Genomic DNA, 26,240 nt, shown 5'->3' with positions numbered 1-26,240 from the left:
TAATCACTGGCATACGTGATTTTAAAAATGGGCAAGGTGTAGAGTTGTATTCTGATCTGGCAGGATGGCTATTAGGAGAGACTTGAGACAGAGATCTTACATTGTGGTTGTATATATCTGAGCGTAGTAGAGCAACTAAGAGCTTAAAGAACTCCCCTGTAAGCATACATTGACAGAGATGATAATGTGTGGAGGTAGGAATGCAACTTGCATTGTCATATATCTATACGTGCATAGCTGCTCGGTAAATGTTAGAGACATTTACATTGAGCTGGGCATAAGCAGCCCAGTTCAGACAGCTGAATCTTACAGTCTTTAGTACTGGTTTCTGATTAGTAAACAGAAAAACTTTGATTAATGCCTACAGATGTGTGTCTAATCATCATAATTCACAGAGCATGGATTTATTGCAATCAATATGCCTGAAGTTAAGGGCTGAGTAGGTAACGTGATCGACGGATTGAAATTGTGAAAAAAGACAGTTTTGTTAAGTGTTGTTTGAAGAAAGCAACAAAAAGAGTAGCACTCATACCAAGCACACAGAAGTGGGCTTTGTATTTTCATGGTTCAAAGGTGTTGTTGAAATGAGTTTTATTTTCCTGTGGAAATGTGAAACGTTGATGAGTTTGATTGTCCTGCAAGAGATGTTTGGCCTTTCCGAATAACCTCTCTGAGTCTGCCACCATTCCTCCTCCTGGGATGCAGCTCATTTATTGTGATTTATTGCCTCTCCCTTCTTTCCTACTTTACGTGAGACATTGTCCACTGTTTTGGTAGACGCAATGTTTGCACGGCCTTGCAACTTATTTCTGCTGATTTTATCACTTTTCCTCCCTCCATTCTATACATTTAATTTGAGTAGATTCTTATATTAACGTATAGCTGACATAATTGTGAATTTATTTCCAGGTTGCTATATGTATCAGTTAGAAGTATATCCCCCTTTTTTTTCTGTGAAACATTTCTTCTTCTGTTAAAGATATCACTTTCACATTTGACACCCATAACAATTAAGTAGCACATAGGGAGCAGTTTCTACTTCTAAGAATAATCCAAATAGTTGCTCCCCAGCACGCTGTTCTTGCAGCACTGGTTGTTAGATTCAAGAGGATGATGGTATATAAAATCTTGGATTTCTGTCCACACACCCAGTGCTGCCAGTAAAACCAGTCTTGAAGTGTTTGCATATCCAGATTTCCCCAGTGACTATACGGAAAGTCAGGGTGCATAAATAACTGAGGATCAGCTGCGTGAGGATGGGACTCATAACACAGTAATCTGTATGGGACTCATAATACAGTAATGGGAGTAATACAGATCTATTTAACTGTTTTAATTATTTTCTAACACAGGCGAGGATCCAATGTCTCACTGACTTTGGATATGAGCTGTTTGGGAAGTGTTGAACCTTTCGTCGCTGTGCCAACCCCACGGGAAAAAGTAGCGATGGAATACCTACAGTCAGCCGGCCGTGTCCTGACACGGCAGCAGCTTCAAGACACAGTTGCATGTTCTCATTTACTTCAAACGGAATTCATGGTGAGTTTAACAGCAAGCTTTAAATGATGTTTTTTGACATAATTGGCACAACAGAAACTGTGGGGAAAATATAACCGGGCCACACTTTAAGGTCAAGGTACAAATCATTTCTGAAGGGCAGAGGAGATAGTTTCAAGGTGGCGTTTTACTTTTATGCGGTAAAGACAGATAAGTCAGTCAGTTATATCCGTGGATAATACAGATTCCTCTTGGTTGGAAGTCCCATTCATAGATGGGATAAATGTCATATTACAGTTACAGTACAAACAGCCAGGACTGTAATACTGTGACAGTTTCAAAGAGATTATAAAAGACTATGATGACAGAAAACACAGTAATAATTGGAGATTTTGTTTATTCCCATGTAAACATCACGTATGTTTGCAGTTTGAAGCCTACATTTTTAATCACTATAAATGACTTTTTGGAGCAAACAGGGACACCCGCAGTCAGCCCAAAATATCTTTAGCAAGCACTGCATACAGCAAGCCTAATATACTCAAGACCAAACCCACTGAAATGTCCTACAAGTGTGTTTAATAAAAAAGGATAAGAATCTAAAATGAACACAGTGGCTAGGCAGAAACAAGGCAGGGCAGAAAAATTCAGTCAGGGAAAACACATTATTACACAGCACTTTAAGAAGACCTGAAAAAGACTGCTATTGCAAAACAGCCAGATGAGAGAGACTATCAGAAATAAGGAGACACTGTACAAGGGGAATAGAGCAGAGCATAAAATGAAGCTAGTTGAATATGAAAGCTGAATAAGGCAGGCCAAAAAAAAAAAGGTTTTGAATTTAAAAAAATAATTATAACTACATTTTAACTAGATCAAAAGCACAAAGCTCACCAAAGAGTACAAGGATCAATAGATGACCAAAATGGTAGAAAAGGGATTTGGAGAAGTTGAAGCAATAGGAGAGAAGTGAATGCATTATTTGCATCTGCTTTGGCCATAGAAGAAGTTACGGAATTTCCTACCTCTGTGGCAGGAATAGATTCAAACAGGTCACTGGAGGATCTGTCTGATATTGAAATAGTCATGGAAGAGATTCTAGAACAAATCAATAAAATGAATAAAAGCTACTCCCTGGAATATGCTAACATTCACCCAGGAATCCTAAAGGAGTTCATATTGACGTATTAACTGGGCAGGTGTAACCTAGCACTTGGGCCCCAGCAGCTGAAGAATCAGAGAGCCAGAGGGAACAGGAGTTTTTCAGAAGGGCTCCAGGAGAGATCCAGAGAACTGTAGGCCTCGAAATCTGATGTCTAAATCAGAATAATTGTAAGGAATTATGAAAAAGAAACAAGCCCATAGCTACAGGAACAAATGCAATACAGTGGGAAATAACCAACACAGTGTAGATCTGGAAGGATCGGTTGCTTCTCAGAGTAAGAGGAGGTGACCAGTGGAGTCCCAGAGGCATCAATTCTGAGCTTATACTGACCAAGATGCTCTTAAGTCATCTGGAAACGGGAATAAACAGTGAGGTGGAGAAGTCTGATGATGACACTGAATTACTGAGGGTAGTAAAATTTAAAATAGACTTCAAAGTAGTTACAGAAGGATCTCATGATGGTGATGAGGCAGAGAAAATTCAGGGCTGGTAAATAAAATTTTATGCACTTAAGAGAAAGTTCTGTGTACTTTGATGGGTTCTGAAATACAAAGCTAAGAATCTTGGGAGAAGAACTAGAGAATACTACAGAAAACATTTTTATGACATTGGAAAAATGTATATTGCATTCACAACCACATGCTGCTCAGACCTCTCCCTCTCAAAGCACATACAGAAGTGGTGAACATGATCATTGACTAGGGCAGCTTCTGTGTCAGGAGCTACTGAGTAGACAAGGACACTTCTGCTCAGAAAACAGACTGCGAGAGGCTCTAACAGAAGCCTATAATATCATGATAGCAAGGAGAAGGTGAATATAGAGTGATTGTTCATGTTTTTTTGCTAAAAGAACAGTATCAGGTGACCAGGGCAATACAAGGACAAAACAATGTCCCATTCTAGTTTCCCCACGTGCCTTGCTACCAGCTGCTATCAGGGGGTACCAGAGAGGAGGAATGTAACATAGCCAACTACCTCGCTCAGCCTTAGCCCAGCTATTTTAGCTTTTACTAAACTAAATGAAGAAAGTTTAGTTTAGCAAACTAAACTAAATGAAGAAAGCTTTTTAAGACTGGTTTAATAGCTCAAATTTAACGAATAGAGCCACACAGAAATGCGTATTCTAACAAGGCATATAAGAGCAGGAGGACCTGTACAACCCCTTGAGCATACTACAGGTCTAACAAAGACATATAAACAATTCAGTTCTTATTAAACATGCCAGAGCACGTGATCCCTCGGGTTTCATTTTGTTTTCAATTTGTGCATGTAAGTCAATAGAATAGATGATGAGTGCCATCTTAGTCTAAATAGTTTTTCATTATGAATAATTGCATCCTATGAAGCAGCCCTTTTATTCAGCTTTTAAAAGCCAGGGTTTATAACAGAAGTCATTTGCTTGAGAAAAATAAATCCCTCAGTTGTTTTACCAAAAACTGGTTAGACAGTGTAATTGAAAAAAATCACAAGCATCCAACATACTTTTACCACCAGTTATGCCATCAGTTCTCTGCCATTCTGCTGCGTAGGCAGGGAAGATAGAAGAAATAACTTTATTGTGCTTAAACCCCCCATTTTAGGAGACCATTTGTACAGACAGCTTGGCACCTCCGTACAATCCTTTTTGCCCAAATGCTCTCACACAGCATCTGTGCACAGCTTTGGGGCAACAGAGTCTCACATTTTATTTGTCCCTCAGGGAGGCATGCCATGACTTTGGCCATTCAGTGCTTCTGCAGAATTTTGTTGAAAAGATCATGACTTCTCCATTCCATTTTTAAACCATTTTAAAAAATGTGTTTTAAGATGAAGCTGTTGGACAGTATCTGTTTAATATCTTCCTTGCTACAGATAATAGCTTTAGTAAGAACTTGAGGCATGTAAAGAACGCAATATATAGCCCTCACTCATTCTGCTCACTCAGCTTGTTTTAACTAGCGGAAGAAATACAATAAGACAGTCTTATTGAGACTAAAATTATTAGTTCCCACAAAAACCTTCCAAGTGTGCAAAAAGTAGAGAAATGGTCGAAGTTTTCAATGGAAAACTGAGACATGAGCAGCTTCAGGTTATTTTTAGTCCTTTAATTAAATCTATTTTTTATTAACAATTAAAGGGGCATTGACTTTATTTTTTTATTGTAAGAAATGGTAAGTTACCATCAAAATATTTTTCCATAATATTTATTAAGAAAAAAGAGCTATTTTCCTTTTTTTTTTAATGCTGACAAAAAGATTGGCTACTTTTACTTGGGAGAATATACCTGATTTTCAAGCAGGAGGAAGTGTAAATTGCCCAGCATATACTTCTTTAGTAGCCTGAGCTGCTACTGTTCAAAAGACAGAATGTCTGAAGCTGGTGACCCGACAGAAAAATTCGTTATTCCCAAAATACTGGAATGTCAGAAAATACAGTCCTGGATGGGGAAGTTAAATCTATAAAATTTTGTTCTCATAAAAACAGAGAATTGTATATAATGAATTGTCCTAAATTTTGCCACATTTTCTTGAATGCTTTCAGAGACCCAAATCATATCTCTTTGAGTGTACAAACAGTTGTAGCATTTAAAGGCTAATGTGAGCCAGAATAGCTGTTATTAGAAGAGTATGACCCGGAGAGGTGAAGTAGCCCATGAACAAAGGCATATATGCCTGTGCATCTATAATTGTATGCATGCAACTGAGCGCATGAATGTGTGTAGCTTAGACAGTATTTGTCATTATTTAATGGTATATAATATGTATATATGTTTAATAGAACAAATTGATAAATATTGCCTATATGGCTACAGACTTTGTACGCTAATTTGCACATCTTCATGTAATTTGCAGTCTGCTGAGCTTATTTTTCCCCACGCTGGCAGCAATGTTATCCTCATAATATCCTGATATTTTTTCTGGAATAGTGGCTTGCTTTGCACAGCCGGTTTCAGAGTAAGTGACTTGTTTGTGGCTGTGAGCCACAGTGTATTGTCAGATTTCTGTCTGTACCCTTGGCCCCACAAGTACTTACTACTGGGAGGAGCTCACTAACTAGAAAGTGTTTACAGGATGCAAGTGATTAATATTATTAATTGACCTTGTTGGTCCAGAGAAATGTTTCTGCTTTCAACTAGGTCGCATTTCTGCATCTGTCAGTAACTTGCCAACTGATGAACTTCTTCAGAATTTCAGCAGGCGTTGTGGGGAGGCAGCCAGGCAGCTGGCAGAGCCCCGCTGACCGCTGTCCCTTCTTGTGCAGGCAGAGGACTCTTCCTCACACATCTTTTCCTGGCCTCTGCGGATGACAGATATAGATCATTTTAATGTACGGCTCTCTCAGCTGATACATAGTTCAGCAGGGAAGCCTTTCAAAGGCCATGCACTGGTGGTGGTTGTACTAAACCAGAACTGAACCAGGGAGGCTCTAGGTCAGCCACTACCAGAGTCCGTTAGGAAAATTCAGTGCCCAAGGGTCAAGGGAAAGAATCTCACAGCAGTCACCACTGGGAAGGGGTGAAAGTCAGAGCTGGGCATGAGGACTGTGTGGGACCTCATTTTGTAGGTCCATGGAGGAGGAAGGGGCATCAGAAGCAGGACAGAGGTGAGATGGTTTGACCTGAAGGAACCGGGGTGAGGTCTGCGCAGGAAGGGAGTCATATAAGTGAGAAAATCTTGTGCTTAGCACAGGCATCGTATGGATGGCAGTACAGGGAGCTGAAAAAGGTTTGCGTGAAGTACCTGCAAGGAAGGTGTATCTTAGCAGCAACACTTTGGCTGGCCTGAAATGAGAGGCAAGAAGTCATTCTTTTGAGGAACAAGCTGAATAGCAAGAGTTCGACGAAGAAACTGGGTGAGGGAGAGAAGAAGAATAAAGAAAGTCCACCAAACACATGGGCATAAGGCAGAGAAGGTAGAAAAATAAAAACCAACACAGAAGTTGCAGCCTCATGTAGTAAGATGTCCAGAAGCCAAGTTGGGAAGCAGAAAAGAATTAAAGCAGTACATTATGGCCCATCTCAATTTTACTTAAATTTGCTTTCTCTTTAACTAGAGAAGTGAGAGGGTAACTTCCCCTGCTTGGTGAACCCATGTAAAGGCCTGCTGTTGGGTACCTCCGTGGCAAGCTGTTAGAGGTCTCATCTGTGTTCCTCTAAAAACCACCCACAGCAGCCAGCCAAGCTGGGCAGCACCAGAGCCTGCGTCTGAGGGACAGCGGCCGTGCAGCTCATCTGTGCCAAAGTCCTGGGCAAGCCTGCGCCTGGGGAGTTAGAAACCAGCTGATTTTGGAGGAAAATCCTTAAGTAAACTTTCCAGTAATGAAGTCAAAGGACCCTCCTCACATTCCTATGTGTCTGTAAGAGACAAATATTTAATATGCCTCTGTCTCTTTGGCTAAATGTCCCAGGCTAGCCATGTTTTCAAATCTCTAGTAATGACTATGCTTTTGAGTAGAAGTATTCATTCACTGAAGATCAAATTCCAGCTTACCCTACAATCATTTAAAGAATGGTGGCCAAAAAAAATTTAGTAAAAAAAAATTAAGATTTGAGTCAACTGAAGCATTTTTTAATGTGATTTTGCCAGATCGTTTTGAACAGTAAAACATCCCCCACAATCAGGGGGAAAAAAACCCTACATGTTTCATCTTGCCGTTTTCAAAGGGTTGTTCTTAACTGTAAGAACACTTAACAATGTTTCAGGACCTCAAAATCAAAATTATTCTTTCCCCCCTTAGACCAAGTGAAACATTTTGTTCAGTGAAAAACTGGAGGATTTTTATTTTTCATGCTGACAGACAATTTGAAAAACAGTAATTTTGAGTTGTTCAGGAGTTTATCATTTGTATATTTTTGGAACTTCAAGCAAACTGTCACATTAGTTGCTTGCATATCTGCATATTTGAAGAAGACAACGTGGATCAGTCACTGAAAGATCAAAATGAGAATCAGGAGAAATAGCTTCAGATTTTTATTACACCTTTGAGTCACTGAATGCAAAAGACTAAGGCACTGCATTTCAGTAGTTTCTATAAAAAGCAAGGGAGGTCTTTGACTGACATGGTTAAGGGCTTTGCACAAAATTAAAAAAAAAAAAAAGGTTGCCATATATTAATATTTAATTATTTTTAAAGTTCCTCCCTCAGTTACGCAAAATGTTGCACTTTTCTGCTCCAGTATTGCACTTTAACTCCACTTTTCTAGAACTATTGTGTATTTTATCTTCTCTCCTAATCCTGTAAAAACTTTGCTTTTAATACTTAATCGGAAGCGTTCCTTGGAAGTCACCCCTTCAATATGCAGCTCCCTGTGTTTATTAAAGGAAGGGTGTTGACAGGCTTGAGGTGGGAACCACTTTTTTCTTAATAACTTTGATGTCAAAAGACAGTTGTGTAACAGCAGATGGCCTTCTGGTGATAATTTCCTGCATGGCTCCTTTGGAAAGACCAATCTGATTTAATTTATTTTTTATAGGAAATACCAATGAATTTTGTGGATCCCAAAGAAATTGACATCCCGAGTCATGGAACTAAAAACCGCTATAAAACAATTTTGCCAAGTAAGTGAGCTAGCCCATGGTTTCCTACTATGTCATTTAGTCCTGCTTTGAGAACGTATTGCTGTGCAAATCTACCTGTCTTTACCTTTGAACATTGTGTACTACTCCTAAGTGTAATTACAGTCTACACTGAAAGGTCACAAAAGCCCAGTGCTGTAGGACTGGCAAATGCAGAACTCTGACGGGATGCCTTAGTAGGTACACATTTTGGCAGCATCCCAACCATGTACTGAAATGCAGCTCGGGTGCAGCTCGGGTGCACGCTGGTTTTCTCTGGAGGACAGCTCAGGCAGGTGGGCAGAAAGGTCTGCCATGCCTTGCAGTAGCTCTCCTGATTTGCAGGATAAGAGGACCTAGACTGTTGCCTCCATCACAGCCCAAACCATCTTGCAGCCACTGAATTCCCTCTGGTTGGGTCAAGCTGCTTAGGATCTTTTCCAACATAAGTGGCCCAGTCTGAAAAAAATCAAGTAAACCCTATCCTTTCTTGTAGTGGACTTGCATCTTTAGAAGTCCTCTGGTGGTATGGTTTTTTATTCTCCGTGTGTCAACTGGCTTTGTGGAAATCCATTTACATTAATAAAAAACCCACTCTCACACAGTGCTGACTCTAGTGCTGTAAATGTGTTACTGCTTTGCTGTTCTTCTGTATTTTCATTGGCCCAAATGTGATATTTCTGACCAAATTCTGCTTTGTTACAATTAGAGGTGATTGAAAACTTTTCAGTGGAATAGTTTTCCTTCAAAATACCCAGTTCTCTGAAACACAAATGTTTGTATAACCGTGTGTGTCTGTGTCTGTGTCTGTGTGTGTCTGTCTGTGTGTCTGTGTCTGTCTGTCTCTGTCTCTGTCTCTGTGTGATAATGAGCTATTCCATTTCTCTTTTATTAATCATTTTTGTTGGTGTTCAGTTTCAAAATACATCGCAGAAGTAGAGACATGAGTAGTTGAGCTTTTATAAATTTTGACATCACCAGAATGAAAAAGTTCACTGATTCAAAATGATTGAGGACACTCCCATAGAAGAATGTAAATATATCCCTTTGCTTAGGTTTGGAATGAAAAATAATTTTAAAATGACAGCATATCTTATCAACTAGAAATCTGTTTTCTAAGCATCTCATAATATCCTTGTAGGCCTATGTTATATGTTAAGTCACACAAATTCATGCACTTTAAATAAGTTTTTTCTCAGTGAGCCTGAATGCACTGTAATGTGTTCACATCATACAAGGCCTTGCTGTCAAATTAATGAAAACCCATGGCATTCAGCCTCTAGACTAGTCTCAGAAATGTGATACATAGCTGGGAAAGAACCTCCTGTGGAGTCCTCGCTTCTGTTCAGCCCCCAGCAAAATTTCCGTTGTCTTTAAGGTTAGTTCATCTATTGCAACCAATAGCTGTGTGCATCTGAGTGCAATCGAGGAATGTTGAAGGGAATTAAAGAAAGTAAATAACTGATGCAAGTTACATACAAAGTAATCAGAAAATTCAGCATCCCTTAGAGTCTGGCCCAGTGTCAACAGGATGTACACGGAGGGTGAAATCCTGACCCCTTTGACGACAGCAGGACTTTTGCCATCAGCTGCAGTGGAGCCAGGATATCGCCAAGCCTCCCTCCGCCTGACAGGCAGATTTTTGGAAGTCCTCCCTTTCCATAGCATCTCGCATCCAAGCTGCCCCAGCCACCATCAGGTTCACCTTTAGCAATGCCTTGCAAATGCGATGAGTCCTGTTTCGCTGCGGCATGTGTTTCGAATTGGGACACAACAGCTGGGCCGTGGATGATGCTGATGAGCTTTGAGAACCAGCATGCCTTTCTGTTTTCACCTCCACTAACTCCATGTGCCACTAACTCTGCAGCACATTTTCAGCCCAAGCACACTGCTGGTGCGCACCACAGCTTCTCACTGACAGGCACTTTGTAACTGTCCTTGACAGAAATCAAAAGGTCTGTTGTGTGTTAGCACCAGGCTTTTTCAAAGAAGGTTTTTTTCAGGATTGAGGCACATGCTCACAATAAATACTCGCACACCCCACACCCAGTCTGAGAGGGTTTGGAAATGATTTTGAATGATTAAATAGAACAGCCCTCCTGGTTTCCTGCTCAGATGATATCAACCCACTGCTTCGTATGCGCACATCAACTTTTCCATTCCCAGCGCTGGGTGCGTCTCCTGATTTGGGGCACCTGTGGTGACAAGTGACGTTTGAGCTGATGGATTATCTCCTAAAAATGCCCAGTCCTGCCAGCTCCACCCTCTGGCTGTGGAGGATGTTCTCATTTTCTAAGAGCTAACTCTGTGATGGGGTGCATATGAGGGCAGATTCATGTTAATAGATACTACCCAGCCAGACACACTCATGTGAAATAAAATGAATGCCTAATGAAAATTATTCTGTATGGAAAGACTACAAAGTGCAGGAAATGTTACGTTTCTATGAAATATGTTTCAGTTGCAATATAACATAGGCAATGCTTTTATGCAAACACTGGGATGCCTTTTTAAGTTTTTAAAGTGTTACTTGATTTGTAATAATATGCTAATACAACTAATGAGGGGACAGTGTGGGATCAGAGGCAAGTGGCTAAACAGTTCCTTAAAATCACCGTTTCTCCATCCTTCCTCCTGACTGCGACCCCACCCACTGGTCCTGTTAAACCCTGCTCCGTGTCTCCAGCTGCATTCCCTCTGCCATCCACCCACAGCATCTCTCACTCCCTCTGAGCAGGCTCCCAGTCCCATACACAGATTTCCCAGTCTCTCACCGCAGTCACATCCTTGTGGCAGGGCATCAGCTCTGCTGCTGCCTCCTCATTCCCTTACTCCACATCTCCGCCTTTGCCTGCTTGTGTTCTGCAGCCCCCGCTATGTGTCCCCGCAGCAGGACCTCAGCTTCAAAGCCTTGTATCTTCTCCACTTCTTACCTCACTTCTCCACCTCAAATCAGAAGCAGTATTCCTGTGGTGCTTCAGGGGATGTGTGGGCTCTTGCTTACAAAGGAGCAAGTGGTGTAATACTGTCCTGTGGGTACCTGCCTGTGTGCAACACATCCGAGGCACCTTTCTGAAGAGTATCCTTAGGGCAAAAGCCTACATGAAAACACTCCAGGCAGAAAAGCAGATTCACAGTAACATGAAGGTAGAAAGCATTTGGCAAGTCAGACCCACAAATCCACAAGCTGTTGCTTGAAGTCCTTGTGCTAAAACTGACTCTGGCACTCCAGCTAAAGACAAGGGGAAAGTTAAATCTCAATCGTATGAACAAAGCACTTTATTATGCAAGCTTGTAGACAGATGCTGAAAAACTGTTCCCTTGATGTTGAGAATTTTCAAGCTCCCTTGCACTACAGTCTTGACTACAAATGGTCACGTTTACTCCAGTCCTGCTCCCTAATGAAGGCAATAGGATCATAAGCAGGCTTTCAAAGACTGAAGAAAAAGATCATATTTACAAAGCAGAAGGGAAAAACCCTGTTTAATCTTAATAGAATTCAACAAGAGTTTATCAAACCATTTTTGCATATCCAGTGAGCTGACAAAATGTGTCCTAGTTGTGGTCACCAGTATCGTAACATCTATAATATTTGTAAATAGCCAGTATTCTAATTGATCTGTGTTAGACTGCGGAGTTAAAAATGTAAATAGATATTAGGCAGACCTTATTTTTAGTAGGTAAGAAAGACTCCCTTTGCATGAATGAAACTTTATTTTGGAATGCTGAAGCATGTTTTAAAATGCAGAAGCACTCACCATAATAAATCTGTTAAGTTTTCCATTGAGAAATCCTGGATTATATTGAAAGTGGGAAGAAATTATTCAGATGAGATTAAAAAATGATGCATAGTTTGCAGGTGTTTCATACATGAGGTCTTCAGAGGCAGTTGTATTATTTGCAAGTCTAATAGCCTGTTCGCCACCTGGCAGAGATTGGGAATGCAGTCTGGAATGACTTTTCCACGTTCAGTGGTACAATGTTTACCAAATAACACCGGTATCCATAATTCGTTTATGGACTGCAAGCAAAATCAGGCAAAACAGAGGTGGATGAATTTCAAAATGTTTCAATATCCAAAAGATTTATGATGTTTTGGGCTGCAAGCGTGAGAGCAGTCTGCCTTACAAAATCTTTGTCTTCCTTTCCTGCTCACAAAACAGAAATACCTTAAGGACAGCCCTTCTCACAGTTTTTCAGTCCTTCTGTTGGAAAGGCAACTAGACCTGGACTAGGAGTAGCAAATCACTTATCCTGAAAATGCTACAAATGTAAACATGCCCATGCCCTAAAGAATTCAGAACATAGTGGCTGTCAAAATGGAAGAAAAAAACCCGAACACAGCACATCATACCCACCACGCAACAAATACAGCCTTTGCAATGGGACAGAGACTGATGTCTTCATGATGGAGTGGTGCTCATGGAGTGGATGAACCTTTAGTATCGATGGCAGTGGAGGAGGCTATCCAGAGGTGCCACTGCATAGCCTCGCTTGTTCGCTGCACCAGGCACTCTCATGGGAGCAAGCTACAAGCCCCTGTAACACCCTCATATTCCTATTCCTCCAGCCGGGCAAAATCAGGCTAATACTAATCTATGAAAGATAGAGTTAGAGGAAGCTTCTTCTACTTCAATGGGAGAGCTATTCCAGACTTCCTAGATACTTGGAAGAAAACAGTAGCAATTTTGCCTTAGTCAAAATTGCAGGACACATTTTTTGTTAGCAATTATAAGTGATTAACAGTTCTGCTGCATTTCAAGATATTTTACAAACATCACTGAATTCAGCCTTGGAACCATCATCCATGTCTTTCTGCTGTAGCTTCAGACTCTTAGACTTTGCCTCCCTTTAGGAAAAGATTATTCCCTCCAAGGTATTTATCATTCAGGAGGAAGCTAATTACTTCCATTTGTGTTTAACGATTGCTTCGTGGCTCTGGATCTTTGGTGGCACTCAGGTTTTCCTCATTTCAGAGCTGAGTTTACAGCACTTACCTATTTCGTAACTGATCAGGACTGTTAATTTATCAGATTCCCATTCAGAAGCAATGCTTGTTTCATTGATTGGAGTTGGAAGGCAGTCTCAGAAATTGTGAAACTGATTTAGCTGTTCCTCACTAACAGAGGAGCAAGGCATGGTAATTAAACTGGATGTTGAGTCTGCTTGGAAGAGGTTTTTTAAGGTAGGGGTCAAGCTACACCAGAATCAGAGGCATTGTGTGAGCTAGAGGAAGTGGGTGTTTTTTCAAGGCCGCATAGCTTGAGGCATTTGTGGAAATGGCTAATAATCACTCTGTGCTGAAAAGGAATGAGAGGTTTCCTGTCCTCATATTGTTAAGGGGGAAAAAAAAAGCTCTAAGTGGAAAAGCTGGGAAAGCTAGTACAAAGAGATTTTTACACAAGCTAACTAGGGTCCATGTAGTGCTATTAATGCAGAGGACAAGACTTCCATGCACAGACTTTGAACTAGAAGTCATGCATTCATTTGCACATTTTAAGAAACATACTTTCAAAACACCAGCCTGGCTTCTCCAAAGGCTCCAGTCCTGTCCAAGAAGCTCCTGTGACCTCCAGTGGGAAAAGGACATAAAGTATGTTTGGGAACATCCTTCTTCCTTTGATTTGCAAAGGTTTTATCTTGTTCTTAGGAACAGAATGAAAAGTCACAAAAGAAATCCAAATGCAACTCTGAAAATACTAGGTTTTGATACAGCATATGTACATCTATTATATATTCCTTGTATAAATAGCAGGGCCACATAATAGTGTTTTCTTAGCACTCTCAGTTCAGCAATCCACATACGTATCTTTGAACACGTTGCCTAGATTACACTCAACAAAGCGGTTATCCAGAGACTATTTCCAAACCAATAGGTGTCTGTATACTGTCAAAAAGCTGCTGATTCTAATTAAAGAAATAAATTGACAGAAGAAAAGGGTTTGGGTTTTTTTCAGTACAGAAATATTTCTATATAACTTTGTTAACTGTAGAATATTTTTTGAGAAAAGATGTGAAGAAGTCAGTGTGCCCCTAGACAGCTACAACGTAGGCACCTCACTCCTCCTTATCCCTTTCTGCAACACTGTGTAATTGAGAATTTACTGGCTTTAATTCCAAAAGGGTGATACATGGTGATCACATCATCACAAATAAGCAAGCAAAAACTTCCTTTGCAGGAGGGATTTAGTAACTTTCAGCTCTGTACTCAACAGAACTGTTCCTCACTCCATTCTAGATCAGCCAAGACAGTGAAGGAAAGAGCATGAAAAGGATTGTTCCTGGATTTTGGCATCCTGTCTCCAGTCTAGTACACATGAATGGTCACAAATTGTGTAAGATGAGAACACAGGACTGAAGGGAGGGATATCAATTACCTAGTTCAGCCCCTTACAGTGAACTTAAATTAGTATAAAAACACATAGCTGATTTCATCCCAGGCAGAGGGAGCTTTTCTTAATTTAAATCCAGCTGGAGTCATTGGAGCAGTACAACTTCAGGCAAAGATATCAAAGTTGAATCCAAAGGACTTGGTGTAATTATGTAGCATGATACTATGATATGGCACAGGTTTCAGAGGCAGTCTGGGCAGATCAGCTTGGTACACAACTCGGGCAGACTAGACCTTGCTGAACGTCGTCTGGACCTGACAGTGTTGCTTCAATGCCCACAGCTTGCTGAGATACTTCTACACAGCCCAGCACTGTGTAATATAGGTGCACCTTAGTTACAAGTGATGATCCTTTGCAGAAGGAAGAATTTGATGCATAATGTTTTAGTGCTTGACAACCCTGAATAATAGTAGATAATTTTCTTCAGCAAGTCTCTGATTCTTTATAGAAATCTTCTAATTACGGGTTTTCTTTTCAATTTCCATCTTCCTTGTGCTCTTAGATCCTCTAAGCAGAGTGTATTTGAAACCAAAAAATCCATCTGACTCCTTGAGTACCTACATAAATGCTAACTACATTAGGGTAAGTAAATGTACACCCTTCATGTGCTTTTGAGACAATATTTGATTTTCCACGTGAATACCTGATTTTGCCAACATGCCACTCATTTTATTCCTACCCATCTTCATTGATAATTCCTAACCTTTTTTTCTACATAGGTGTGACAGAAATAGTTTCATGTGCTGTTTGTACCAAAGCCCACATAGCCATGAATGTACTAAAATGGTGGCAGCAAGAAAGCAATTTAGCAAATAGTTTATAAAAAAAATTAAGAAACACACGTATTACTCTCTGTTCATTTCAGTATTTACTGTTTAATCTTGTACTGCTGCCTTACAGTAAGGAAAAGAGGGTTATCTTCTTGCAGTGACAGAAATACTGGTATTTTGGTAAAGACAAGATCAGAATCAACAGCGCTATAAGCTGTATGGTTGCTTATTGCAGTCATGTTATCCATAAACAAGTTCAGTGGTGATGGGTTTTTTTAATGCAGAACTATACCAATTGATAGTCCGGAAACCACCAATTAAATAATTTTTTTTAATACTGTAACAAGTTTGTGAAAAGGAGCATAAACAGATGTGTTAAAGATGCACATGTGAAGCAGCACACACACTCATTCACATTTTACTCCCTATATTGAATGATTACATGATACAAAGACTTTACCAGCATGAACCCTGTTGGAAAGCGTTATTTCTGTGTCAGCTATGTTATAATCCTTGCTGAACCACCCACAGAGAGCCTTGAACTCATGGCACAGTGTATGCTGAATAAGCTACTAAGAAACTACTTCAGTCATATTTTGGGAGCGTAGTCCTCTACCTGGAAAATTAAATGTTTTGATTAGTTACATAGCAAGTCCTCAGCTGGAATAAATGTAATAGTGCAACTGAAATTTGGCCCTAGACCTCTAGGGTAATGTTGCTTATTTAAATAACAGTGCATGAATACATACATGCACATCCCCATGCCCCTTACCCTGCCTCACTTTACATGCAATGCTTTCAGTGTTCTGTATGGAAGGCATTATCACATAACTAAACAAAGCAGTTATTTTTTGAGAGCAATTCTTCTGTCAGCCAGGCTGTGTTTTGAGTCCTCTGAGGGCTCCCATTTTCCTATACCATCACCCTTCAGACCAATGTATGTTGATTTCTCCTGCTACTAACACCAGTTGAACTGTCAGAAACTGCAGAAAAAATACAACCCAGCAATGCAATGCAATTTCACATCCATGTATGCAATATCATTGGGCTTGCTGGGAATCTGACAGACCTGTCTCAGACAAAGCATGCTCAGGCAGATTACTGAGTAGAAGGAGAACTGTTTATACCAGCTGAGGATCTATCCTATTGGTTTATGCAATGAATAACAGCTGTGAGGGAGAAAGCCATTCAAAAGGAAGACCTACAGCCAAAGGCTCCTGCACCACCTCCAGTTATTCTTGATTCACTCATCCCCTTCAGACACTGCCAGGCTCTCCTGATCTGCATTATTGTTGGGCACCCTGTCACTGCACAAATGCACAAGTTCTCCTTCTCACCTGAAAAATAACGTGGTCTTTTGTTTTTTTTCCTATTTTCTTGCTTTTTCCCTTTTCTCTGCTTCCCTGCTGTTTGCTTGACCTTTCTTTGACCTCCTATACATTTGCATTCTCAGAGCTCCCTATACTGATATGCTGTCCTTCCTATAAGGTCCGATAAAGGCATTTCTCTCTTAGCAAGAATGCATAGTAGCGTCTTTGACTCCACAAGCATTTGAGCATTTTTAAATCATTTTTTGTGTTGCTAATTTTTGAAGAAATGAGGTTTATAGTTGGTGGGGGTTTTTTTGTCTTCTTTGGCATGTTGACCGTAAACTACCTTGTAAACACTGCAGCAATATGAATCATGAATTAAAGTGCAACTGGATAACGGAAAGCCCCAACAACTTGGAGAACAGAGTAAACTAGAAGAAGCCAAGTAAGCATAGAAATTTGAGAGGGATTGATGTATTCTCAGGATCATTTCAGTCCATTGAATCAGTAGTTTCCTGAGGAAAAACTGTTCTACTGAAAACTTTCTGATCTGCTCTACTGTTAGTCATAACTGCTTTCTGTTTAAATAACTTTTTTTTTTTTTTTAATTCTGGATTAAGTTTTCTGCTCTTTTAGAACATTCACCTGCAATTTTGGTTTACCACATGAATTTAAAGTAAATGCTTTTGTGTCTGTTTCTAAACCAGGGGTATGGAGGTAAAGAGAAGGCTTTCATTGCAACCCAGGGACCCATGATCAATACTGTGAATGATTTCTGGCAGATGGTTTGGCAAGAAGACAGCCCTGTTATTGTTATGATCACAAAGCTGAAAGAAAAAAATGAGGTATGACAACTAGTGAAACTGAGAAATTATTTCTGTGGCTGCATACTGCAGGAAAAAACTTAGCAGATAACCGCCTTTTAAACAATCTGGTAATGGGCAATGTGAAAAGTAACGTTGGGGCAGCCAAATATACCAACTGCAATTGCAGAGCAATCATAGAATCATAGAATTGTTTAGTTTGGAAAAGACCTTTAAGATTATCAGGTCCAACCGTTAACCTAGCACTGCCAAGTCCACCACTACACCATGTCCCCAAGTGCCACATCTACACATCTTATAAATACTTCCAGGGACGGTGGCTCAACCACTTCCCTGGGCAGCCCGTTTCAAGAATTTTTTCTTATATTCTATCTAAACCTCCCTGGCATAATATGAGGCTATTTCTTCACATCTTATTGCTTGTAACCTAGGAGAGGAAACTGATCCCCACCTGGCTACAACATGCTTTTGGGTAGTTGTAGAGTGACAAGGTGCCCCTGAGCCTCCTTTTCTCTGGGCTAAACCACCCCAGCTCCCTCAGCTGCTCCTCATCAGACTTGTGCTCCAGACCCCTCACCGGCCTCGTTGCCCGTCTCTGGACACGCTCCAGCACCGTAATGTCCTTCTTGCAGTGAGGGGCCCAAAACTGAACCCAGTATTCAAGGTGCAGCCTCACCAGTGCCAAGTACAGGGGGACGATCACTGCCCTCGTCCTGCTGGCCACACTGTTTTGGATACAAGCCAGGATGCTACTGGCCTTCTTGGCATTCAGGCATCATAAGAGATGTATTAAAAAAAAGACAAAAAGGAACTCCATTTTCTAGATCTGTGCTGTTGGGTTCATAATTTTTTAAGAAATTATTAACTTATTTATCTGTTGGTCACCTCTGTACTTCTTGTTACTTTCTGGTATATAAAGAATGGATGATTAGTGTTATGATTAGAGGTTTTCTGACATGGTTGAAGTTTGCAGTTTGCTATAATGGCAGTTTTTTAATCCATTCCAGATACTACAAATCTTCTGGACCATCCCAGAAATACAGTTTGGGCTCCCAACTGCCAATACCATGGAGGGACTTAGCCAGAATGGAAATGCATGGCCCTTTACCTTAGTACCAAGTAGAGATGACAATTGCTTTTTAATTGCTAATGACCCTGTAACTGCCTGTTATACATTCTGTTACTTTTGGATGGATTCCTAACTACATCTTTAATAGCTTTATTTAGTATTCATGTAAATTGTTGCCAGGCTTTCCTTGATAGCGCCAGAGTCCATACTTGTGATTGCCAGACATTAGGAACAAAAATCACTCTCCTGTGCAGAGGACCAACACAAAGCTCTGTTCTGGAAGGCTAAATGTTAAAGCGGTTTATAGGGCTTGTGGACAAGAGAGAGACAGGCATAAAGGAGGTTTACTTTTCTCTTGAGTCCAAACTCCTAGACTTGGTAAACAATTCCCAGCTCCACATAGGTGCCTCAACCAAGCCTTAGCACCTTGCCACGTAAGCACCAGGGCCATATCGCCTCTGTTCCACTTACACCCCTGATCTCCAAACTCAGGTGCACGTGATCACAGAGAAACACAGTTTACTCAGGCAAAGTTCCCATGCTGGATGATCAAGGGACCAAGATCCTGAGTGTGTTCCCAGGGCTCAACCTCACTGCTTCATTTAAATATGGACTCGTAGACATACTCTTTCTTCTTCTGCCCTTGACCACTGCTTGGCTCTTTGTCACCCTGAGTTTGGGCTTCTAACATGAACTTAAAATCTAACAGTTTTTAAGAAAGCTGTATGTAAGAAGCAGGTTGGTCCTGTAAAATATCCCAAGATGTATTTCCAAACCAGGTGCCATTTTGCACTAGACTGTTCAAGTGAAGCATCCAGAAGCCTACATTAAAAAAGATTATTCCTGAAAACACAGAGAACTTACCCCAGCCTAACTGGCCAGAAGAACAAGTATTTCACTGAGGAAGTGCTGACTATTTAAACACTCACATCTGACACTGTGTAAGAAGAATGACTTGAAAGAAGTGCCCAGTGGTTTCCATCGTGTCAGGAAACCCTGTGTTTACCTGAGTCAGGCAGGCTGTAGGCATTGGTGTTTGTCTGCATTGTTGTGGCCTGGCAGTGGTAATTTCCTCCAAATAGAAAGGGTGGGGAATCTCAAATCGTTCCCAGGCTATATAGAGAGGCTGTGTTTGCACAAGCTATCCTGCCCTGTCTAGAAACCTTAGGAGCTCTCCCACCGTTAGCAGGTTCCCCCTGAAACCTTGGCTGCTATTGAAAAGAAAACAGCTTAGCTAGTGGCTATGCTCAGCATATTAACTTGACTGTTAAAGTATTTGCTCTCTATAGAGAAGGCAAGAGCAGATGTTATTTAGCATAATAACACTTGACATTTTTTCTTCTCTGTGGCCTGGTTTATCTCCATCATTTTCAGGGAGGTGCATCTGCAATATGCACGCATGTGAATACCTTCATGTTTGACAGTGTATTCATCCACTTGTCCACATCCACCCCTGCACAAATAAACCCTCACACCTGACTCTCAGGTATAGGCCCTGTTCCTCAGTTGGTATAATGTCAGTCAAACCTCCATTTGAGCTATAATGTACTGTAATGTATAAAGTAATGTATAATGAGGGAGCGCTCAAAAAAACCCAAACTTTAATCTCAACAACAAATTCATTTATTTAGCCTAGGTAAAATTGTTAGGGACATCAGTGTTCTAGTTCAATATACTGATGTGATGAATTTGCAATTACCATGGGAATTGTGTGAAATGATGATGATAAAAAAAGGTTTTTAGAGAGTTACTTCCTTCCATGAGATGAAAAAATGGTTAAGACTTGCTGTGGTAACAGTTTTTGTAAGATGGATGAAGATATAATATGAAAGTAGAGTGCTGAGCAAAATATTAATTTCAGCTGTATTGAAAAAACATGGAGCATTGAATTACTGGATTTTCTTTCTTTTTCATTTTGAAGTCTGATTAAAAAAAGGAGATTGATTTCTAAGCAAGAATAATACTGAAGGAACTATGGATGCTGTGAGTATTTTAAGCAGAATCTGTAAAACCTGTCCTCAATACTACCCAATGTCTGAACAGATTGGAAATCTACCTGTGCAAGGAAAGTCCACAGCAAAGGACCTTCTGCCTGAATTTATAATGAGAAACTTAGAATTCTAGGCTATAATATGGAAAAAAACACATCTCATCTAGTGATTTAGGTACCTCCCTGGTCAACAAACAGCAGTAGTCTCCTCGCGAGGGTGATCCATGCCACTCTTAAGAGAATAACATAATCGCCCACTGAAGATGACTATCTCTAATTCTGTAGTAGCATTTTAGGACATGATCTTACAAACCTTTATCCACAAGGCACATATAAATTTTATATATTACTGAGTTTAGTCAAGACAACTAAGCAGTGGAATTTAGACAAGTATGCAGAGTGTAAGGATTTTATAGACTTCTACATAATTTTATAGAGAAGTTTGTAGACCTGTTGTATCAGCTGTTTTTCGTAGTTATCCTATGTACTCCACAGATAATACACATTTAGTTTGCCTTTAAAACTTTCTAAAAACATTACCTGTTAACTAGGAAAAATTATGAGAAGCATAAAGAATACTGTGCAGCATTCTGCAAGAAGAAAGGACTAGTACTGACATATGCACTAAACAGTGCATGTTTATTTAACTCAGATAATGTAAATCTTGCTGTCAGCAATTATCTAGGACAGTCTTGTTAACTCACTGTTTTTTTCATGTAACATTTTTTCCTTCACTTGGTCTATAGGCACACTTATCTACGCATAGCAAAATACATTTTGGAATTTGAAAATCCTGCCTTTTACAGAATTCACATAAGCCTCTTTGAAAATTACTTATCAGTTGAGTATTGGCATCACAGATATGTCTTAGATTTTGGGAAAACTTGAGATTTAGTCCTAACTGAGAATTTTAGCATATGAAGGGAAATCCTTTTAAAGTATACCTCTCATGCTTGAGCTAGTAGTAACTGTAAATAGAGGCCAGGAGTAAAATGGGATTCTGGAACTGAAGCCTTGTTGTAATTTTTCATTACTGTTGTGTGTTGGCCTGGTTATTGGGACATTTAATGTGTAAATTTGTTGACATAGCTACATGGAAAAATGAACAAGTGGAGCTGAAGTAAAGCAACTCCACTAATACTTGAGGGTTGTTAAACCAATCCAAGGGTCCAAATCCAGGGAAAGTAAAGCAGGTAAATAACACTTCAGCTGGGAGAGCCTTCCTCCGTTAGCACAACCGGGGAACAGGCTGCAACAGGAGCACTTCTGGCAAGTTAAAGCCAACACACAGCAAACAGCAGAGGAGCAGGAGCACAGGCCAACCACAGCAAATAGCAGGTGCCAGCCCCAGTCTGAGGCAGGGCCAGATCATACTCACTTACAGAGATCCCCCTCAGGAGAGATGGAGAGATCCCTTGAACCCTGGTACCCAGTGGGCATGGGAAGAGGTGTGCAATAAGACAGGACAGGGGATGGAGGGAGTCTAAGCCTGCAGCCCTGTCAGAGGGAAAGACAAAGGCTGAAATCAATTAAAAGTCAAGCAAGATACTGTTTCTTGTGTAAACTTCCTGTTCAGGTCTGGGAATGTTGGTTGGTTTTAAAAAAAAAAAAAAAAAGAAAAAAAAAAAAGAAAAAAATTCAGGCACCAGATCAGAAATAAATTACCATTTATTAGCAAAAAGCTAACCAATGGAAATAAATCCAAGGGGGGATTTGAAAGATGGCAGGAAGATGAGAATTTCCACGTGAACGTAAGAAGACTCCCAGACTTTTGGAAGCCGTGCAAGTATTATTTTTTTTTTTTGGTTTGGTTTATGTGACCTATTTAGAAAATGCTGTAATAGATGAATATGGTGAAAGGAAATTTTGTGGGCTGAAAGAACAGCAAGGAACAGAATCAAGACCAGCACAGATTAGAGGTGGAGGACTATGTGATGATAAGAACAAGTGAATTCTTCCTTTTTTCTGATATATGCTATATGCAATAAGCTTTTACTGATTAGAGATACAAAGCTGGAAAGCAGCCTTCTCAACCACTGTGTTTGTCTTTTGAAGAGGTTCAAATTATACCTACTTGAAAATAGTGGAATTTTCTTTCAGGTTCAAGTAATAGCTTGAGGCAATTTACTTTTTTAGCTGATGTTCCTGGGATTTTCTATACTATTTTCTGTATGCCTGATATCTTTATCCCTCCCATCTTTATCCCTCTTTTACAATTAACTTTCAAAAGCATATTAATTCCTCCACATATCTGTCTTCTTAGAAGTGCATGAACCAGCTGATCTCAGCTCTATCTTCAAAGCTATTTTTTAAAGCAGTAACAAATGGTATTTTTAAAAGATGCACAGAGACTGTGTTAAAAATAATCCATTGTATCTCACTAAATGTAGACAGACTGTTAAATGAAAGTTATTTTAATGAACAGCCCCATTTCATTGTCCATCCAGCGCAAGTTGCCAATTCCAGTTCTGGGAAAGAGTCAAGAAAAACACTCTTCTGGAGTGCCTGCAGGCTTTGTAGTGAGGTCGCATGCTCACATTTATCAAGAAGTCTCAGGGGTTGACTCAACTATTGTTGATTGTCAGGGTGCAATTGTGTATTTAAACTTTTCTTTTTCCCATATTAGCACTGAGAACTACAGTCCCAGGGAGGGGCATGAATTGCAAATCTGGCAGATGATAGTAGCTGTATGTGTCACATGGGGGGACTGTACAACTTGTGAATACTTTTTTTCGTACAAATTTCTGAGTATTTTATTGCCATTCTTGATGTCTTCGGGGAGACAGCAAATTTAGGATGTTCGAGTAATTCTGCAAAAGACAGGATTTGAATGAAACCAGTCAGATTGGCCAGCATTATTTCAGAAAATGTGGCTTTCACACACCTTACACTATTAAGGTAATGAGCATCTATTTTTAGAAAAGTATTTCTACAACAGAGATGATTCAGTTCAATCAGCTATTGGGTTATCAAGTAGGATAGAAGCTTAAAGATCACACCTGGTGGTAAAGCCTTGCATCTCACTGATAATTTTTTCTGGATCATTCGTAGCAGGATTTACTGGGAGTTATGCTTTATGGCAATTATGTTAAAGGACTTGTTTTGTATTGGTGCATAATGTAGGCTACTGTCTAAATGTATATCAGTTTCTTCAGCAAAAGTTTGTGAGGAAATACAAACAAGTTCTTCCTGAGGTTCCTATTATTATAGGAACGTCTGTTCTCGGTGTTGTTTTTACCTGTGCATTAGATATAAAAAGAAGGTTTTCTTTAATTGTTGGGGGATGGGGGTGGTTTTTTTATTTAATGAACAAGTCAGATTGGCCAGCATTATTTCAGAAAATGTTGCTTTCAAACACCTTACATTCTTAAGGTAATAAGTATCTATTTTTAGAGAAGTATTTATATAACAGGGATGTTTGCTTTCAGGTGGACTATAGAGATACTTTAATGGAAATGAATATAAAATTGCAGTTGACTTGAAGATAAGCAAATTATTGCAGGGGAAAAATAAAAGTATTCATATTGTAAATATTATTTCTTCATCTACTTTATAGTAGATGCTTGTCAGATACATTGCTGAAATAGTAAAATACTACTGATTCATTAAGAATTCAGTATATAGTTTTGTGTAGCTCTTAGCAAGAGTGATGCATTTTATTAACATTCATTTCTAGTAAGTTATATAGTAGACAACTCAGATTCTGCAAAATACTTTAACATGCATGTTAAGTTCCACCAAATTTGGTAAGATCTAAGGGCACATTTACATGCTTTGTTGTATCAGGGCTCAGGAGAGTTAAAGAAGATAAAAAGTCATGTAAGAAGAGGACAAATTCCTAATCTCTTGCTCAGAAGAAAATCCCATTTGGAAAGAGTAAACTTTATTAATGTAATTCTATGAATTAAAGAGTGTTCTAGAAAAAAAAAATCTTTGATTTTGAATGTGGAAAATAATTCCTTTAACTGAAGTTCATTGAGCTTTTAAGAATAAAAACATCTGTTCAAAATGTTCAGTGACAGAGATCCCTATTTAAAAAACTCAAGATTCTGAAATTCAGGCCTAAGTCATTCATCAAAAACCCTTTAATGTCTTATTTAGGAATGCTTCCGGCAGGAATAACGCCCCAGTTGAATTCATCTGAACTTTCCAGACAAATACATTCTCTGTAAACATTAGAGATTAATATGGCTCCAGGATCCAGTTTGTTGACAACACTGATGCTTGCTTTCCAGAAATGTGTGCTTTATTGGCCAGAAAAAAGAGGAATCTATGGGAAGGTTGAAGTCCTTGTTAACGGTGTGCAAGAATGCAAGAACTACACTGTCCGTCAGCTTACAATAAAGGTAATAATGTGCATCTGAGAAGCATTGTTCCTAATGTTTTCTTTTTTTAATGTTAAATGAAGTTAAAGGAGTTTTCTTTAAAGGGCATAATTTTTTACAAGAGGAGTAACTGAGCTATGAAGCTCACAGCTGCAAGGTATGATTGATTCCAAAGTGCTGGAACACTTATCTTATTGCTGCTTTGTATCACTCTGGCAATAAAAAAGGCTTCAAAAAGAGTGCAAGTTTCACTCTCTTGAATTACATTTGCTTTGAGGCCTCTTTAGCATTGCCAATTAGTTAATGAAAGATTTTAGTTAATGAAAGAACTAGCGTAGCATCATTCTGAAAAAGATATGCTGCTAATGTTGTTTGCTGAGTGCATCTGTCACCCATTTGAGAAGCTAAAAATATAAGAAGTATATAAGGAAAGCTTCATGCTTTCCTGGTTCTGATGAAGCATTAACTGTGCAAAGTAAGACAGATGCTCCTCTTCTGAGTTGCTCCCTATATTATGCTTACATGCTATTGGATTGATCTGCTGCTCTTGACAGGGCATTACAATAAATAATGAATTGGGAAAATTTTTTTGGTGTTTCAGCCCGGGCAGTGGGAAGTGGGAAGAAGTCACACCTACCAACACAAATTACTCCAGCCATATTTAGCCCCTTTGCTTGTTGAAGTAAGTGGTAGCAGCCTCTGTTGGAAAGAATAACTGGACAAACTGGAATGTTCGATTAATCTACAAGGGCAGTTCTTTTGCACCTTTAACTTAAATATTCTTGTAATTTTGGTATCAGACCCTTATGACAATGTCCTTAAAAGGCAGCAGAAATATATGTAATACTTTAGAGATTCAGAAGCCCAGATCAAGATAATCTCTCTAGATCTTATTGCTGATCTAACAGAGACCTTCAACAATTCCCAGTTGACAACACAGTCAGCAAGTCAGTAGTCAGATGGACAGAGCAGAACTTACACAGCTGGAAAAACAGATAAGTTTTTAGGTGCACAAACCCATCTTACAAATGGGTCCCTGGAAACACACCTGTTCCGTGCAATTGCAACCTCAGAGTGTAATAAAAAAAAAAAAAACCTGTTAAATCTCTCTTAATGTTTTTACTGCCTTTTTACCATAACATTGAGAGAAATAAAAAGAATTGTTCACCACAAGTGTGCATATAAAAACTTCATGTTATTTTCAGCAAGGGGGTCAGTCCCGGAGTGTGAAGCACTACTGGTACACATCCTGGCCAGACCACAAAACCCCTGACAGTGCTCAGCCTCTGCTGCAGCTCATGCTGGATGTAGAAGAGGACAGAGTGGAATCACCAGGCAGAGGACCTGTCATTGTGCACTGCAGG

At 39.7% G+C, this 26,240-nt stretch overlaps 1 protein-coding gene across 4 annotated transcripts in view; it reads left to right on the top strand.

Moving 5' to 3' along the window:
- Positions 1-26,240, top strand: part of PTPRR (protein tyrosine phosphatase receptor type R) — a 147,985-nt gene that overhangs the window by 110,519 nt on the left and 11,226 nt on the right. For 3 of the 4 annotated variants that reach the window (XM_040596480.1, XM_040596482.1, XM_040596483.1), the window contains 6 exons: positions 1,353-1,539; positions 8,115-8,199; positions 15,091-15,170; positions 17,376-17,513; positions 24,787-24,897; positions 26,082-26,239. In XM_040596480.1, coding sequence (XP_040452414.1) covers positions 1,353-1,539; positions 8,115-8,199; positions 15,091-15,170; positions 17,376-17,513; positions 24,787-24,897; positions 26,082-26,239 — 759 coding nt within the window. The remainder of the gene's footprint in view (positions 1-1,352; positions 1,540-8,114; positions 8,200-15,090; positions 15,171-17,375; positions 17,514-24,786; positions 24,898-26,081; position 26,240) is intronic. The other variant, XM_040596481.1, reaches the window with a different exon arrangement.

Source organism: Falco naumanni, chromosome 5 (genome assembly GCF_017639655.2).
Source record: "Falco naumanni isolate bFalNau1 chromosome 5, bFalNau1.pat, whole genome shotgun sequence".
Lineage (NCBI taxonomy): Eukaryota > Metazoa > Chordata > Aves > Falconiformes > Falconidae > Falco > Falco naumanni.
The sequence above is the reverse complement of the archived record's forward strand: the minus strand, read 5'-3'. Positions and strand labels throughout refer to the sequence as shown.